Source organism: Ovis canadensis, chromosome 2, assembly GCF_042477335.2.
Source record: "Ovis canadensis isolate MfBH-ARS-UI-01 breed Bighorn chromosome 2, ARS-UI_OviCan_v2, whole genome shotgun sequence".
NCBI classification, from domain to species: Eukaryota; Metazoa; Chordata; class Mammalia; order Artiodactyla; family Bovidae; genus Ovis; species Ovis canadensis.
In genome coordinates, this window is record NC_091246.1 from 188,437,613 (window position 1) to 188,455,439 (window position 17,827).

The 17,827-nt window shown below is 47.3% G+C and overlaps 1 protein-coding gene across 2 annotated transcripts in view; it reads right to left on the reverse strand.

The window, feature by feature from the left end:
- Positions 1–11,239: 11,239 nt before the first annotated feature.
- The window catches only part of CCDC93 (coiled-coil domain containing 93), a 107,826-nt gene continuing 101,238 nt past the window's right edge, over positions 11,240–17,827 (reverse strand). For both annotated transcript variants that reach the window (XM_069577779.1, XM_070292232.1), the window contains exons 23-24: positions 16,041–16,154; positions 11,240–11,643 (exon numbers count right to left, since the gene is read on the reverse strand). In XM_069577779.1, coding sequence (XP_069433880.1) covers positions 11,590–11,643; positions 16,041–16,154 — 168 coding nt within the window. In that variant the 3' untranslated portion in view covers positions 11,240–11,589. The remainder of the gene's footprint in view (positions 11,644–16,040; positions 16,155–17,827) is intronic.

Here is a 17,827-nt window from a genome sequence, read left to right on the forward strand (position 1 = left end):
ACAAGAGTGGCATCCCAGGTGGGGCTAGTGGGAAAGAAGCCTCCTGCCACTGCAGGAAATGTAACAGATATGGGTTCAATTCCTGTGTTTGGAAGATCCCCTGGAGGAAGGCATGACAACCCACTCTGGCATTCTTGCCTGGAGAATCCCACGGACAGAAGAGCCTGGAAGGCTACAGTTCATAGGGTTTCAAAGAGATGGACATGACTGAAGCGACTAAGCATTTGCTGTGTCCTTTATCTGAAGCTGATTTGCTCTTCCTTTGTCTCATTACCATATTCTCAGCACAGGGCCCAGTGACCCGTTTGGTGGCAGAACGGGTACCTGGACTCAAGTCTGCCTGAATCTTAACATGGGAAAATGAAGGGAACACAACCGAAATCTGACTGGACTCCATATTTCAATGTTGCCTTGCATTTTGTACCATGAGACCCACACGTGGTGTAGTGGTTCACTTGTACTTTTCTACTTGGATTCCAGCAAGGGGCCTTAGAGGAAGCATCTGGGTATGGTTTGGAGGAGGGGGCAGTGATATTTTTAGGCTTACTCTCACTATTGGATAGGATGCTTTATCATTGTGTTTATTTGACCTGGGCCTTGACTTCATGTAAGATCATTATAGAAGCATCCCAGGCAGAGGGAATCATTTACATTGAGTTTGCTGTTGTTTGCTGACTAATTTGATGGCAACTTTTGTTGGACCTTTCAGACCTGAACTTTTTCTTTGCTTAGGCCTTCCCTGACTACTCACTATAATTACAAAATGCTCAGTTTCTGAGACAGATCTGTTTAGTACAGTCGCTCAGATGTGTCTGACTCTTTGCGACCCCAGGAACTGCAGCACGCCAGACCTCCTTATCCATCACCAACTGCCAGAGTCTACCCAAACCCATGTCCACTGAGTCAGTGATGCCATCCAATCATCTCATCCTCTGTCATCCCCGTTTCCTCCTGCCCTCAATCTTTCCCAGCATCAGGGTCTTTTCCAATGAGTCAACTCTTCGCATGAGATGGCCAAAGTATTGGAGTTTGAGCTTCAACATCAGTCCTTCCAATGAACACACAGGACTGATCTCCTTTAGGATGGACTGGTTGAATCTCCTTGTAGTCCAAGGGACGCTCAAGAGTCTTCTCCAACACCACAGTTCAAAATCATCAATTCTTCGGTGCTCAGATTTCTTTATAGACCAACTCTCACATTCATACATGACTACTGGAAAAACCATAGCCTTGACTAGATGGATCTTTGTTGACAAAGTAATGTCTCTGCTTTTTAATATGCTGTCTAGGTTGGCCATAACTTTCCTTCCAAGGAATGTCTTTTAATTTCATGGCTGCAGTCACCATCTGCCGTGATTTTGGAGTCCCCAAAATAAAGTCAGCTACTGTTTCCACTGTTTCCCCATCTATTTCCTATGAAGTGATGGGACCAGATGCCATGATCTTAGTTTTCTGGATGTTGAGCTTTAAGTCAACTTTTTCACTCTCCTCTTTCACTTCCATCAAGAGGCTCTTTATTTGTCACTTTCTGCCATAAAGGTGGTGTCATCTTCATATGTGAGGTTATTGAGACAGATCAGTTGATGATTAACTTTATCTAAGGGTGTACTTGTAATTCCTTTTATTTATTTTTGAACTTTTTATTTTGTATTGGGGTATATGGCTATACCCTAATAAAAAAAAGTTCAAAAACAATCAGTGTTTTGATTTAGTGTCAGGTAAACAAGCAAAAAGCAAAGGAGAAAAGGCAAGATAGAAGCATCTGAATGCAGAGATCCAAAGAATAGCAAGAAGAGATAAGAAAGCCTTCCTCAGTGATCAATGCAAAGAAATAGAGGAAAACAACAGAATGGGAAAGACTAGAAAATTAGAGATACCAAGGGAACATTTCATGAAAGATGGGCTCGATAAAGGACAAAAATGGTATGGACCTAATAGAAGCAGAAGATATTACAAGAGGTGGCAAGAATACACAGAACAACTGTACGAAAGAGATCTTCATGACCCAGATAATCACGATGGTGTGATCACTCACCTAGAGCCAGACATCCTGGAATGTGAAGTCAAGTGGGCCTTAGAAAGCATCACTACGAACAAAGCTAGTGGAGGTGATGGAATTCCAGTTGAGCTATTTCAAATCCTGAAAGATGATGCTGTGAAAGTGCTGCACTCAATATGCCAGCACATTTGGAAAACTCAGCATTTGGCCACAGGACTGGAAAAGGTCAGTTTTCATTCCAATCCCAGAGAAAGGCAATGCCAAAGAATGCTCAAACTACTGCACAATTGCACTCATCTCACACGCTAGTAAAGTAATGCTCAAAATTCTCCAAGCCAGGCTTCAGCAATACGTGAACTATGAACTTCCAGATGTTCAAGCTGGTTTTAGAATAGGCAGAGGAACCAGAGATCAAATTGCCAACATCTGCTGGACCATGGAAAAAGCAAGAGAGTTCCAGAAAAACATCTATTTCTGCTTTATTGACTATGCCAAAGCCTTTGACTGTGTGGATCACAAGAAACTGTGGAAAATTCTGAAAGAGATGGGAATACCAGACCACCTGACCTGCTCTTGAGAAACCTATATGCAGGTCAAGAAGCAAGAGTTAGAACTGGACATGGAACAACAGACTGGTTCCAAATAGGAAAAGGAGTACGTCAAGGCTGTATATTGTCACCGTGCTTATTTAACTGGTACGCAGAGTACATCATGAGAAATGCTGGGCTGGAAGAAGCACAAACTGGAATCAAGATTGCCGGGAGAAATATCAATAACCTCAGATATGCAGATGACACCGTCCTTATGGCAGAAAGTGAAGAGGAACTAAAAAACCTCTTGATGAAAGTGAAAGAGTAAAAAAGTTGTCTTAAAGCTCAACATTCAGAAAACTAAGATCATGGCATCTGGTCCCATCACTTCATGGGAAATAGATGGGGAAACAATGGACACAGTGTCAGACTTTATTTTGGGGGGCTCCAAACTCACTGCAGATGGTGACTGCAGCCATGAAATTAAAAGATGCTCACTCCTTGGAAGGAAAGTTATGACCAACCTAGATAGCATATTCAAAAGCAGAGATATTACCTTGCCAACAAAGGTCTGTCTAGTCAAGGCTATGGTTTTTCCTGTGGTCATGTATGGATGTGAGAGTTGGACTGTGAAGAAAGCTGAGTGCTGAAGAATTGATGCTTTTGAACTGTGGTGTTGGAGAAGACTCTTGAGAGTCCCTTGGACTGCAAGGAGATCCAATCAATCCATTCTAAAGGGGATCGGTCCTGGGTGTTCTTTGGAAGGAATGATGCTAAAGCTGAAACTCCAGTACTTTGGCTACCTCATGTGAAGAGTTGACTCATTGGAAAAGACCCTGATGCTGGGAGGGATTGGGGGCAGGAGGAGAAGGGGACGACTGAGGATGAGATGGCTGGATCGCATCACGGACTCGATGGACGTGAGTCTGAGTGAACTCCGGGAGTTGCTGATGGACAGGGAGGCCTGGCGTGCTGCAATTCATCAGATCGCAAAGAGCTGGACACGACTGAGCGACTGAACTGAACTGAAACAGCAAAGAGACTCAGCCATACATATCCATGTATCCATATGTGATTCCTTTTAATACAGAGTATCAGAAATAGAAATCTATTGACAAAATATCAGATTTACAGTAAATATTGCAGGAACTTCCTTAAGCCTGGTCTCTGTTCTGCCTCAAATCTCTTTGCCTGTAGGACATGAGGGAGACAAGGCCAGGAAGCTATAACTGGAATTAATCTTGTCAGGATTCATTTGCTGATTACGTTATCACTGAAGGGTCTTCATGTCCAAATCCAGTTCCATAAAGTTCCAGGCCTGTAGGGTGGATGTGGCTAACCTAGCAGTTTTATTTTATAAATTTCGTCCTGCATAAAGCATGCTATTTTTCTCCCCTTTATCATGGCCTCCATGTTTCTTCAGGCATGTCTGAGGAAACTCTGGATTCTGTTCACAACTGCTGTCCTCTGTGAGCATCTCTTCCATGTGTGGGTACCACCCTAGAAGCCTTCTCTTTGGCCCCTGACCTGCTCCCTCCGCACTGAAGCTGGATGGTACAGAGGAGTGTCTTTTAAACTCCAGGTCAAGTTGCCATGAAATCAGTTGGTGATCATCTCAGTCAGCTATGTTCTCAACATCTGCACACAATCACTGCAGAATCTGAGTGGTGTATAGCAACAAGCCTCCTCTGCTGAGGTGTCTGTGAGTCACTGGGATTTCACTGGTTCAGGCTGGGCTCAGCTTCAAGCTGCAGGTTGGTCTCGGTCTGCTCCATGTGTGTCTGCACCTCCTCTGGCCAGCAGGGTAAGTTTTTCTCCAGAGAGGCTACAAGAGGGCCATACACAGCATGTCCTCAAACCTTTGCTCCTGTAAAGGCTGCTAACAACCCAAGACCAGGCCGAGCCCGAAGTCAAGGGGTGAGGAAGCACATTCCACCTGCCAGGGTGCCGTGACTAGGGTGTCTGCTCTGGGGAGTGAAGAATGGAATCCAGTACAGTAGTTAGCATTTTTCAAAAATTAAATAGAACAGGAAAAACATTAGACTGTAGTATGGAGAGGGTATGCACTGTCTCTTTAAACTTCTGTCTCAGGTGTGTTGCATATAGATTATCAGTCATTGCTTAGCTGGGCTCCCTGCTTTGGCCCCTGCCTCCCCTGCAGCCTGCAGTACCACCAGAGGCGTCTTCGCTGAAATCTTGTTAAAACCCTCCCATGGTGCCCACACATGGGGGTCCCCTTCCCGCTCCCCAGACTCACCTGCTGTGCGTGCTCCTACCTACACCCTGATACCTGCTCCTCTCTCTGCCTGGACCTGTCCTCACACAGCATCTACCTATGTGACTCATTCCTTCACTGCTGCTGCTGCCAAGTCGCTTCAGTCGTGTCTGACTCTGTGCGACCCCATAGACGGCAGCCCATCAGGCTCCCCCGTCCCTGGGATTCTCCAGGCAAGAACACTGGAGTGGGCTAGTGAGGTTTTGCTTATTAATATTTATTTAGTGGTAAGAACATAGATATCCTAAAGAAGGGGCAGACAATTAAGGAACAGTAATTTTTTCTAAATAGGATTTTCATGATGAAAACACTCATGAGTCAAACCTCTAAAACAGAAAAGCACACAAATCTAGAAAAATGCAAAATACTTTTTCTCTCTTAACCTGAATTAACCTGAAGTGAAAGTGAAAGTGTTAGTGGCTCAGTCATGTCTGACTCTGAGACCCCACTGACTGTACAGCTCCCCAGGCTCATCTGTCCATGGAATTCTGCAGTCAAGAATACTGGAGTGGGTAGCCATTCCCTTCTCCAGGGGATCTTCTTGACCCAAGGATTGAACCTGGGTCTCCTGCACTGCAGGCTTATTCTTTACCCAACTGAGCCACCAGGGAAGCCTTGAATTAACCTGACGACACCTAGAATATCAACTTTGAGAGTAATTTTAAATCGTGCAAAAAATAGTATTTGTAGCATTAAATCATAAACAAGTATCTGGCTTATATGTGACAAAAATAAAATGAAAGCAAGTAAAAGTAAACAGTTTATAGAATTCAGAGACAATCAGTGTGTCTAAAAAGTGAAAGCAAGGCAATTAGGGACAGGAGACACTTTGCAAAGCAGAATGCTACAGCGATGTCTACTGCTGGCCTAGATGGAAACAGGAGACTGAACACCGAGAATCACTGATGGGAGGGATAAAAGCGTAGTGTCTCTAATAGGCACAAATCACCTGGCCCTCTGGTATAAACGTCAGAACATAAACCGAGGCAGTTTTCAGTTAAGAACGTAAAGTTGTATTCTCTGACTACTCATAAAATTGCAGCCATCACCACCGTACTGGACAGTCCTGATCTGCGTCTTTGCTGAGTCAGTGAGTCCGCACATTGACACGTGACAGTGTGTGTGTCACCTGTTTGTATTGAATTTTGTACCATGTACATGTATTATCTATTCAAATCTATTCCACAGGAATATAGCCCTAGGAAAACAAGTTCCTTTGCCTGCTTGGATCTATTCCCAGGGCCTGACCCAGAGCAGAACCTCAATTGTTTGTTGGTTGAATGAATGAGTGAACAGGGATTTTTCTCATAGAACAAGAAATATGGAGGCAAGTGGTCCCCAGGTTGGTTTGGAAGTGCGTCATGCCCTCAGGGAGCCAAGCTCTTTTCAGCCTTTCACTCTGCTGAGCTCAGGGTGCTGGGAGGTCCTTTCTGATGCTCTCGATATGGTGAAGCCTGCTCCAAACCCCTTGCCCTTCCCCAAATGAGCTGCCAGAACAGAAGCTCTTCTCTGCCATCTCGAGTTGATTATCAGTGGGAAGGTCTCCTCTGTACTGGCCATGACTGGGTTAGACACCCATCTGTAAACCAATTCTCGGCAAATAGAATTCACGACTGTTTTCAAACAGCTGTCATGATTCCTCTCCTGGGGCTGCACACATTGCCACCTAGAGCCGAACAAAATCGGTACTGTAAAAACCATCTGGAAAACAAAGGGACGGGAAAGGATCGCCCACAGTGTTTCCATGCGAGACAGGCGGGGCTCCCCTTGGACCATGACTCAGAGGTGCCATCTTCAGTTATTAAAGCCCAAAGCCAGGGGAGCAGGGGTTGGGCTGTGATCCTCAAGAGATGGAGGTGACCATGCAGCAGCCATGGTCTGTCCCAGGATGCAGCCACTTGGGCGTCCATCCACCCGTCCCCCCGACTGCCACTCAACCCACACAATGAGAGCAGAGCCACCCCCACTGCTTGGAGGCCCAGAGGTGCTCTTCCAGAAGAGAAGGCCCCCTCTTCGCTTCCCTGTTTTCCCTAAGACCTGAGAAAATGAGATCAACCACTTTGGGCTCAAGGACTTTAAATTCCTAAGGAAAGTGGATTTACTGACCAAAAATCTGACATCTTGTTTCTTTTTTTAAAAAATGTAAACAAAGTGAAAATTTTAAAACTTTATTTTTTGAATAGACAATACATGTACATGGTACAAAATTCAAAAGGTACAAAACGTAAACTGTGAAAAGTAACCCCCACCCCTCATCCCAGAGGCAGCCGAAGCTGTCAGGTTCCTGTGGATCCCCCTAGAGAGTCTCTACCTATGCGCACACACACCGAAGTATATATACAGACACATTTTCCCCACCCTCTTCATTTTCAGAAATAAACACTAGTAAGCCAAGTCTTTATCTCCACTTAACCATGCATCTTAGGAATCATTGCATGGTAGTAGATAGAGGATAGCTTAATATACCATTGTATGGATTTGCCACAATATATTTAACCACTGCCCTATGTTGGTGGCAGTTTCCATCTTCTTGCTATTACAAATAATGCTGAAATGCAAATCCTTGTATATAGGAAAAATCCTTAGATGTAGCATTGCTGACCTGAAAGGTTTGTGCATTTGCACTTTTGATAGACACTGTCTGACTGTCCTCCATATGGTTGTACCGTGCATACTTCCGCCAACACAGTATCCCAGGGTGCTTCCCGCTGCTTGGTTTCATGTGGCTCATTCAACCAGCCAGGTTGCCTTTATGCATGGTGTACTTTGAGCCAAGACATACTCCTGACCTAATCTCTGAAAATAATACGTTCCCTTTCCCCCCCACTCTCCCCATTTGCATGGGGGCACGGAACCATCTGCAAAAAGTAATGCCTTTGAAAGGCCTGAAACCTTGGACACCCTTCCCATCTCAGCCATTAAGATTACAGGGTAACAAACACTCTGAGACCCTCTAACGTGGCTGAATAAAATCATCCCCTCATTCTCAAGCTAAGCACAAATCAGATTAAAGGTTCAATCTGAACTCTGCTAATACAAGGATGCATAGCTGCAGTTTGGAGAAGCTATTTTATCCAGCCAGTTTCCTAATCATCCACTTTAGTCAGATGCCAGGGAGACTACAGAGAACAATACAGGTGATGTCCCTGCTTTTGCCGCTTACACCCCAGAGTGGAGGGCAGCTAACAGATGTCGCACAGGATTAAGGGAGTGTGCTGTCAAACAGTGTCATGTGCTGTCAAGATGGAGAGCAGCAGAGAGGGCAGTGTGTGGTCAGGGATGCAGGCTGACACTGAGGCATCTGTGCAAGCGTCAGGTGTCTGGGAAAGCCCTTGTCCACAATCTTGGATGGAGAGCGGTCCAGGCAGAGGCAAAGCAGCGTGAGCCTGGCACGTCTGAGGAACTGACGAAAGGCTGACATGGAGAGTCCATCGTATTCCCCATGTCATCAAAGAGGCCGCAGACCAGCTGCTAAATCCCACCTAACGTTTCTACACATTTACTGTGAGAACAGGGAGACCATAATATTATTTTTTTACATGGCATTTTTAGCCTATCACTGTGTGCTATGAGACAGAACTGTCATGGCTGGGACGAAGGACCAAGAGAAGGCCTGGGGACTCTGAGGACACATCACACAAGGCCCTTCTCTTGGTCAGCGCCAGCTGCTTGGACAGACAGTGGGCCCTCGCCCTACGGGGGCTCTTCACTGTCCGGCTGTGCAGCGAGTCGTGCTTAAGGCCACCAACGGCCACGAATGACTCAGAGCACTTCCTTCCTCAGTTTCGTTCAAGTCAATTAACTGCATCTCGGGCTCAGCCATGGTAACTTGTTGCTAAAAGGCCACTTCCCTAATCACCTGCAGAGGGCAACATGAGGCCGTGCTGAGGTGACAGGGATCAGGTGGCATAGGTTTGCAGGCCATGGGCCCAAAGTGCCCTCAGGCAGGACTGCTCTGGTCAATGGGACAGCCTGAGGTCCCCCCTGTCTCCTACGCCTGGTTTCAGGAGGCCCAGGAGCTGCAGGGATTGTCAGGGAGTGAATCCTCAGCCTGGGAAAGGTCTCCTGTCTACCAGCCCCTCTGCCTTCTGGTTTTTCTGGCAGGACACCCAGCTCTCCACAGAACACGGGCAATGAACCCAGTGAAAACCACACCCTGCAGACTCTGATGACAGCTTAGGCCTGACGAACTTGGGCTGTGCCCACTCAGGCCCTTGACAAGTAACCTCGGCACCTCCCTTGGAGCAGTTAGCTGAGGGTGACCCAGGAGCCTGAATCTAGACAAAGGACAGTAACAAACGCAACCCGAGTATCTTCTCAGGTGCCTGGAGGTCGTCAGTCTGTCCTGCTCACAGTGGCTCTGACTCCCTAAGGTGCACACGGGATGGGGCCCCAGGCCAGGGGCTTCCTGAGAATCCCAGGCATCGGCCATCAGCAAGCTCACTGCCCTGACCGAACAAGGAGGACAGACTGCTCCTGGGGAAACCTCCTTCTCCTGGTAGCACGTGTTTTACAACTGTGATGTATTTTTCATCTCCAGAAAAGCCTGTGGCCTCAGCAGAGCAGCCAGCCATCCTCTGGGCATACAGAACGGGTCCTGGGAGGCCCCCTGACCTCTGAGGCCTGACTATAAAGCACATTTAATGTCCTCTTTACTCACAAAGGCACTATCCGCACTGTGAGTTATCCGTAGCAGACAGAATTCTCAAGACTGACTTCTGCAGTTTAATTCAAGATGTGTTCAAGGAACAGAAACTGATTTATTATCTTTTTCAGGCCTTATCCCTTAGTCCTAAGGGACTGAAAAATGGAAACAACATCTCCTGATACCTCCCTATACCAAAACCGAATGAAACTCTGTGGAAACACAGCCCAAAGTCAACACCCCCACTTCCGGAAGATGCATCAGTTCCTCTGGATTAGCCATGCCCAACCTTCTTCAGTCATCCAGAAAGGAGGGCCACCGGGATCCCCAGGATAACCCATTTCTCCTCCCAACACCTGGGGACAACACACGAATAGCCTACCTGCTCACAAGTTGTTAGGCCTGTGAGCTTCTTGGCAAGATCACCAAGGTACTTTCCTGAGCCTGAGACAGTTTATAGTTCTACTGCCCCCACCTTCCCTTGCCCCTGGAGCTCTACCTGCACTCTGGCGACCACTGGCTTCAGCCTCACTGAAGTCCTTTTGAAATCCACAGGTTACCGGCACCCACCCAGGCGGAGAAGCACATGACCAGGAACAGTGCCATCAGCACGCGGGGGCACTGGGAGCAGCCTCCTCACTGGGCGGGCCTCGCTGGACCGGCACAGAAGCCAAGGGCCATTGATCCAGCATGAGATTCTTTAAGGCTGTACACACCAGCCCTGCTTAAACACACATTAGGGAACTAAAACGAGCACAGTGTCCCCGCAGCTGCACACAGCATGCTCACTGCACATTTAAGCTTTTATGTTTCATACCCCAAACCTGCTGACTGGTACCTCCAAGGCTTGTGTGGAATGATGTGCAAGCCTTGCTCGTGCTGGGTTCATTGATCTTGAATGATTCCTGAGGGCTGGGGCAGGAGGGGCTCAGTTTGGATGGACTCCTTCCAGGGGAGAACATAAAGCCCTCTGTCTTTCCTTCAAGGTTCTGCAAAGGGTGTCTCTGCCCACCTTTCCAGACTGGTCTCTAAAGCCTCCTGCAGAGACTGGCCACCCACACCTCTCCCAACAAGCATGCCTTGTACTCTCCCTGCACTCTTGAGTTTTAATCACATCCGTACTTTATCCAAAATGGCTTTCCCACTAATCTCTATTCAACTGTGATTCCTTTGGATCCAGCCCAACCCAGCCATCTCCATGAAAACCCTGGATCTCCACACACCTGGCTGCTCTTCCTGCTCGGACACCCTCGGCACCTGCTCAAGGCCGGTCCCTCCAGGATTTACACACTGGCCTGGATGGAGGTGACTGTGGGCGAGCCCGCCTCTGGGTCCAGCCCTGACCTGTGCACAGCAGGGAGCATGTGATGTGAGGGGGATGCACGAGACCACCCAAAGAGTGGCTGAGACTCACAGGAGAGCAGGGCGCGGTGAAGTGTCATTCTTATGTGTCAAGCTGAGGTCTCTTTTTTTTTTTTAATTTTTGGTGAGATGAACTCGGGTGAGTGTGATGAAGCCAAGGGCAGACACTGAGTTTTCATTCTAGTTGCTACACCATTAAGGTTGCTGACCAGCCCCCGAGGGACCAGGAACAAAAGGCATCACGGCAAGTGAGAGGCCCAACTGACCAATATTCACATGGGCTGGTCGTTCAGCTAAAAGTCTTGTTTACTAAGAAAAAAAAAAGTCCCCGTGGTCAAGCTCTGGGGCCATGTGCTGGAAGCCTGGGTGCAGGGTCTGTGTCCCCCTACTCAGTGCTTCCTCCTCAGCAGCTGCTCAATTAACATTACTGAACAAGTGAATTTCTCTTTATTCAGAGTCCATTCAAACACAGGTACCTTCATATGTGCAATGTTACTGGAGAAATAAAAGTAGAATCAACACAGAGAACAAACACTGCCCACATTTCTTCACTGGAGGATGGGTGTTATCCAAGCCACGATGTCTGCACCGTCCGATCCCATGGACAACCACCACCATGGAGATGAAATGTGAGCAAACAGGAGGAAGGAAATATCCCATGTTGAGATCATCACACCTACATCTCTGCTGTAGTGTCCAGAACCATTTCACCATCTCAGAGCTGATACATGGCGTTTAGAGGAAGACATCAATGATGTGCAATGATGTCTGGGAATGTTCAAGAGGCCTTGGCTCTCATCTTGGACAGCAACATCTCGTTCTTGCGGCCTTCCTGCAGGGGAAACAGAAAGATAGAGCAGAGAGGTGGGGACCGTGTTAGCGCCCACCTCTGCATCCTTCCCTGTACCCGGAGAGGCCTGTGGATCAGTGGACAGGCCTCCTTTTCCACTGCCACCAGTATAGGGGAGGTTTCTGGACACATGCTTCAAGGAAGGCCCCAACAGTCACAAAGACTGACTGTCACACTGAGGACAGGAGAGGATTAGGCACTGTCATCCCCAAAGACTTCAGTCCCCAAGGGGCAGAAGCAGAAAGCAGACGCTTTTCTGCTGATCTTGGATGCCTCCAGTGAGGAACGGGAGAGTCCCGGACACCATGGCCCAAGGAGTCCTAAGAGACAGCAGATGGAGCATGTAGAAAAGCTCTTACCCCACAAGAGCGAAGGTTAAGAATACCCTCAGCTTTAACAGAGACACCCACAGCAGACAGAGGGAGAGAAACATATCGAGGAACACCTCTCCCGTAAAGTGAGCTGCAGGAAACCCATCACTGAGGGTGCTGCAGGATGTGGACGAGCTCACTGGCCTCATCCCCTGTGTGCAGAGTCTGGCATCCAGGGTACAAGGCCATCGCTGTGTTGTTTTGAATCCCCTTCTTCCAGAGCATCTCACTGTGCGTCCTCCTCCCCGTTTGCAGTGGCCTTGCTAGCTCAGGATACTTCCGTCTGCTAGCACATCATGTCCACTTCCTCCCTGGACTTCAAGGAGCCCTGTTTACAGTGAGAGGTGAGCATGGAAGGGGAAGGACCTCAAGGGGTTGAACCCGAGCCTTCAGTCACCATGCTGCCACTTAGTGTGGAAGAAAAACTTGGTCACCCTTGGCCCTTTCTGCATCCAAGACGCCCAAAGTCCTCAAAGATGTTTCCACCTCCCTGGGCCTGGCCAGATGCTCCCACTTCTCTGGAGGCCCTTTGCTCTCGGCTGCAGTGACCCTGGTTCACCTTCAGGGTTTCTGTATACCTTCCATTCAGAGCTGGGGAGGGCTGGGTGGGCGTGAAGGGCTGGGTGGGCATGAAGCTGAGCTGTTCTGCCAGAAGCAAGATACTCTGACATTTTTTATGCACATGTTTTTGGAGGGGGAGATAACTTCTAGGGGAGAGAAAGAAGGTGAAGGTGAGTAACATTTGTTGTGTTAGAGAAGTTGAGAAGAAAGTTTTCTTATTTAAATGTAAATGGGGAGCAGTAAAGATGAACAAAACAGGCAGAGAGGCACACTATTACACTGATAGACTGCTTTCTCTAGTCCTGTGTGTTTTCGAAATTTTCCATAAGCAAAAGATAACACAATGTAACAAGGAATAAATAAGTTTTAATTGCTATTCACATCACCTTATGAAGGAGGAAAAAACAAAAAATGACCCCAAAACAAAAAACCTTGGAAGCATTGAAACTGCTGCTATGGAAAAATCCCCAGCAGGGGTCATTCTTCTCATCACACCACACTGAGATGAGCTTTAAGTTTTCAGTAAAGACATTTCAGGCTGTCATGCCTGGTGTGTGAGCACTACTTGATTCATGCAATCTCCTGGAAGCCTTTTAGGAGACGACAGAATGATATTGTCTGTTCAAAGCAAATACAGAGAGAGTCCTTTAGGTCTTTCTCCGCATGTCTGCTTCTTGCCTGCTGAAGAAAGTATGGGGCCTGTTATGTGCCAGACACTGTGAGCTCCACTCACTCGAGATTACGTGCCCAAACTCAGCATCATAAAAATGTATGGCTGGCCTTCGTCAGAGCCAGGCAAGAATCTAAATCTTAGTTTGGGCAACTTGTGAGAAACTGTGCTTTGAGAAACACGATTAGTTGGTGTAATACTGCCATTAAGGTGTTTTCAGAGTGTATGTTTTTTCCCTGGCAGACTTGTTATTAACAAACCCTCCCAGGGAAAAGTGAGTCGATGAAATTTTAGAGATAACTCAATGTCTCTACTCAGAAGGGTCTTGATCTCAGAGGAGGTTGGAGTCAGGATGCGGGCATGACCTAGTGCCTGCATGGAGCCCACGGGGTCACAGGAGCTCAATTAATGTGGAGTGAACTGTACCCCATAAAGGGATGCTGGGGTGGTCAAAGGGAAGCTGTGGAGGTTCAGTGGTAAGGAATTCGCCTGCCGACGCAGGATATGCTGGAGACTCGGCTTTGATCCCTGGTCAGGAAAATCCCCTGGAGAAGGAAATGGCAACCCACTGCAGTATTCTTGCCTGGAGAATCCCATGGACAAGAGCCTGGCAGGTAACAGTCACGGGGCTGCAGAGAGTCAGACACGACTGAGAACACACGTGTGCCGAGTGGTGGTCAAAGACCATGTTCTGGATGACACTGCTCTGCACGAAGAATAGTTACTGCCCAGCATGGTGCTGGGACCAGGAGGCAGGAAGAATTCAGAACTGGGGAGAGAAGAAAACCAAGCAGGTCGGGGAAAAGCAAGCAGAGGAGGCAGAGCAGAGGGTTCTGGGAGAAGATTCCATCCTGGGATGAAAATCTCATTCTTCAAACTGCTTTTCTCCCACAAATGAGATCTTACATGAAACTGCAATATGTAAAATGGCAGAATTACTCTAACTGGAAGGATGCAGTGGGAGCTAGGGAGCAGCAAGGAAGCCTCAACACCTGCGGTGGCCCCAAGTTACCTCAGAGGAGCTTGAAAAAAATTTCTAAGATTTTAGAATGCTAACTCATGGTTTTAAATTTTTACCAAGTAAAATGATTAAAAAAAAAAAGGGAGGACACACTGTCACCATCATTTTATAAGAGGCAATCGTAGTATCAAAAAATAAGACATTTTTTTTTTAAAGGTGAGTCCTTTAAGTGAAATCCATGTAGCCATCTGCAGCAAATAGTCCATTCCCCTTCCCCTTTTTCCATCTTGCTTCGGACTGAAGGACACTGAGGCCAGCACCTGGTCTGGTCTGGGTTCTTCATGGGTTCTGAGGGACCCGCCTCCCGTCTCTGACTGACTAACTGTGCCAAAGAGGCAGGAACATGGAAATCCTGTCCTTAACATATCTGAGGGAACTGCCTCCTTCAGAGATGGCCCCCAGCCTTCATTCCGAGAGCGTGCAGTGTAGTAACGAGCTTTTCCATGTCACTTTTATTTGCTTTGATTTTGACAGCTTATACTTATCCTCCCAACTCATCTGCTCTATGTTTCTGCTGTCAAAATGGCAGTGCTAGGGTGTCCAAGCAACGTTTAAGTGTAATTCTTCTCCTCCGGGCCTTTTCTCTTTGTGTGTTATTTGGGAAAAAGAGCTCAGGTGGGGAGCGGTGGGTCCCTGTTTACTTCCTGTAGCTCTCTTGCTGGCCCTTTGGCTCCAACCCCTACTGACCAGAGGCTCAGCAGCTCGCCTGGTCACTTTGCCCAAGACTGAGTTCTCACTGGGGAGAGGTCTTCCCTGACCACACCACTACATCAGTCCCCTCAAGGCAAAGGCTGGAATTACTTCTGATTTGTTATTACTTGTTTATTGAAAGGATGAGACATTCTGAAATGCCTACAGCTGTGGCTCTCAAAAGTTACGTTACAATAATGGGAAGAAGCAGCAGAGAAGGAAAACAGGAGGGAAGGGAGAAAGGAAGAGAGACGAGCCACAGAAAACATGTAAGAACAAAAACATTGGTATGGAAAGACTATTTTTTATTCCATTGACCACATGCCAGGATACAACTACCTTTAGCTTCCCTGTATCTTCAGCAATCTCTTAAATTCACTAAAACTACACAGATTTATATTAGAAAGGGGGAAAGAAGTCCTGAAAATAAAGCTGATGAAATCTTGGCAAGTGACGGAATGAAGTCTCTTTCTGGAAAATCTCTTAAGAAAAGGGCACTTTCCTTTCTGGAATGATGGACAGTAATCCTGCCCAAATGCAAGAGAAAAGACAGGGGTCAACATTTGGCAGAGGGTGGGTGTGACAGGTGCCAGACACGTGCACAGCTGGTCCCTACCCATGTGCATAGCAGGCCAGTGGCAGGATGTGAACCCAAGCCTGTCACACTCACAGTTCACTCCCCTCACACAGGGCTTCTCAAGGTTCCTTGCAGCTTAAGACTGGGAGGAAGGGAAATGCTCGACCTGAATCTATAACAAATACTGTTTCCAGGTGGCCCTGCGATGCCATTTTACTTGTGAGTTTAATGTGGCTACAGAGTGTCAAGAAAATGAAGTGAGGTTTCTTGGAACTGAAGTTCAGTTAGAGCTTCAAGATGGGCCACAAAACAACACAATCGTGACCTACTCAGATGCACACTTTACTGTCCGGTCAACTGCCCACTTGCTATTTCCATTTCAGACCAGTGGAAAACCAAAGAAACGCTCTGGTTTGCAGAGGTTCATCTGGGGGCGGTGGTGTTGAACAAGAATCTTGCCCAGCCTCAAGGGCCCCATCCCCCTCTTACCTCCTTGAACTCTTTCACGGTCTTAAAGTACAGCCTCTGTTTTTCTAACAATTCCAAGTACTGGTCGTTCAGCTGGTCTCTTCTCATCTTGTTTTCTTGCTTCTTCTTCTCCATCTGTTGAAACATTTGGGGAAACAGTGATGAAAAGCCAGGTTCTGACCAAGGGTGGCTGACAATGTCCAGAAGGAAACTATTACTAACTTTCCATGGATTTCCTTCCAGTAGTTTCCTTCTATGCGTCATTTCTGAGGTTGTTTTCATTTATCTGCATGATACGGCATAGGAACTATAATCTGTTCAGCAATTCTCCTGTCATTTGGCATTAACTGCTTCATCTAACTCTTTCTTTGTGTGTGTGTGTTTGTGTGTGTATGTGTGAGTACAATTTCACAAGAAACAGGTAGGCAGTTTCCTCTTTACTCAGGAACCTTTCCACAGGCCACAAACACCTATTCTATTACTTGCACTCCCTGCTGGTCTGTTCTGTGTACACCCTGCACCTGCTGGTTCTGGGGGAACCTGTGCTCTGGGGCACAGACACTCCCCTGCCACCTCTATCTAAGCAGAACCCATCATGGTACCCAGATACAGGGGGCTGTGTTTTTGTTTCTTTTAAACAAACACAACAAAAGACATCCATTCAAATAAGTGCTATTCTGCAGAGCAGACAAGACTTAATCCATTCCAGTGCCAACCAACATTCAAAGTCTACCTGGAACCCTCAATGAGAACTACTTTTGGACTCAATGAATTCACTCGTTCAACAAAGAATTCTTTGGTGCCAACTACGCGTCAGGTGCTGTGCCAGCCACCAGCAACACAGACATGAGAGGAGACAGCCCTCCCCATTCAGGGACCTGAGCAACCTCCTGGTGCCCAGCCACCTCGTGGGGGTACAGACACAGCAGCAGCCTCCTCTGCTGGCCAGTACCAAGATGCCTTCACCATGAAGCTTAGGGCAGAATGGAAGGAATGAAGGAGTCAGACCCATTTCCTTCCTGGGGAATGCTTCAGATAGTAACAGAAAGGGAAGCCAAAGTGGGGGAAAAGAACCCAATAACTTCCTCTTGTTCTTTGCTATGAGCAAGACTATCTCCTTGAGGATGAGCATAGTGAGTGGAAAGTGCCTGCACTGAGGGTTGTTACAGGCCTGTGGTTGGCCAGGTTCTCTGCTCCCCACCTCCCTCTAACCCCCGATCATCAAGAAGGGACTCCACTCCCTCCTGCAAGACAGTCTGCCTGCCCTGGGGAAGTGGCCCCACACATGGACAACTGCTGTCTCACTTTGCCCTCATTTTTGTGGCTGAATAGTCTTGTGACCAGTGACACTTTTTTTTTTTCTCTTTTGACATGATTTTGTTGACATCCTTAATAAGCAGATGAATATTCTGCTAGAGGGAAAGGGACATGGCAAGCTTTTGTCTGCAATCCCTCTCTGGTGAAATGGGATTACAGACAGCTTGAAGGAGTAGATTTCTAGAACAGGTCCTAAGGCTATTCTTTCCTGTGTTTACATTCTGGCCACACTCTCTGGACTACTCCACCCCAGGATTGTGAAAGGAGATGCCCTTTGTCCCCAGGAGGTTTCGCTGCCATGCCCAAGGACCAGGTGTGTGACACTATTTCTAAAGTAGGACCAAAAGCAAGAGACATTGGCAGTGCTAGTTAGGATTTGTCTGCTGCGGTAGTGGAGCCTATGGCTGCATGTCTGGCTTCTAGACCATCAGCGAGTCTTCTTTTCTCCTGACAAAGTGTGCACGCGAGGAGCCACAGAGTGCAGAAATGCT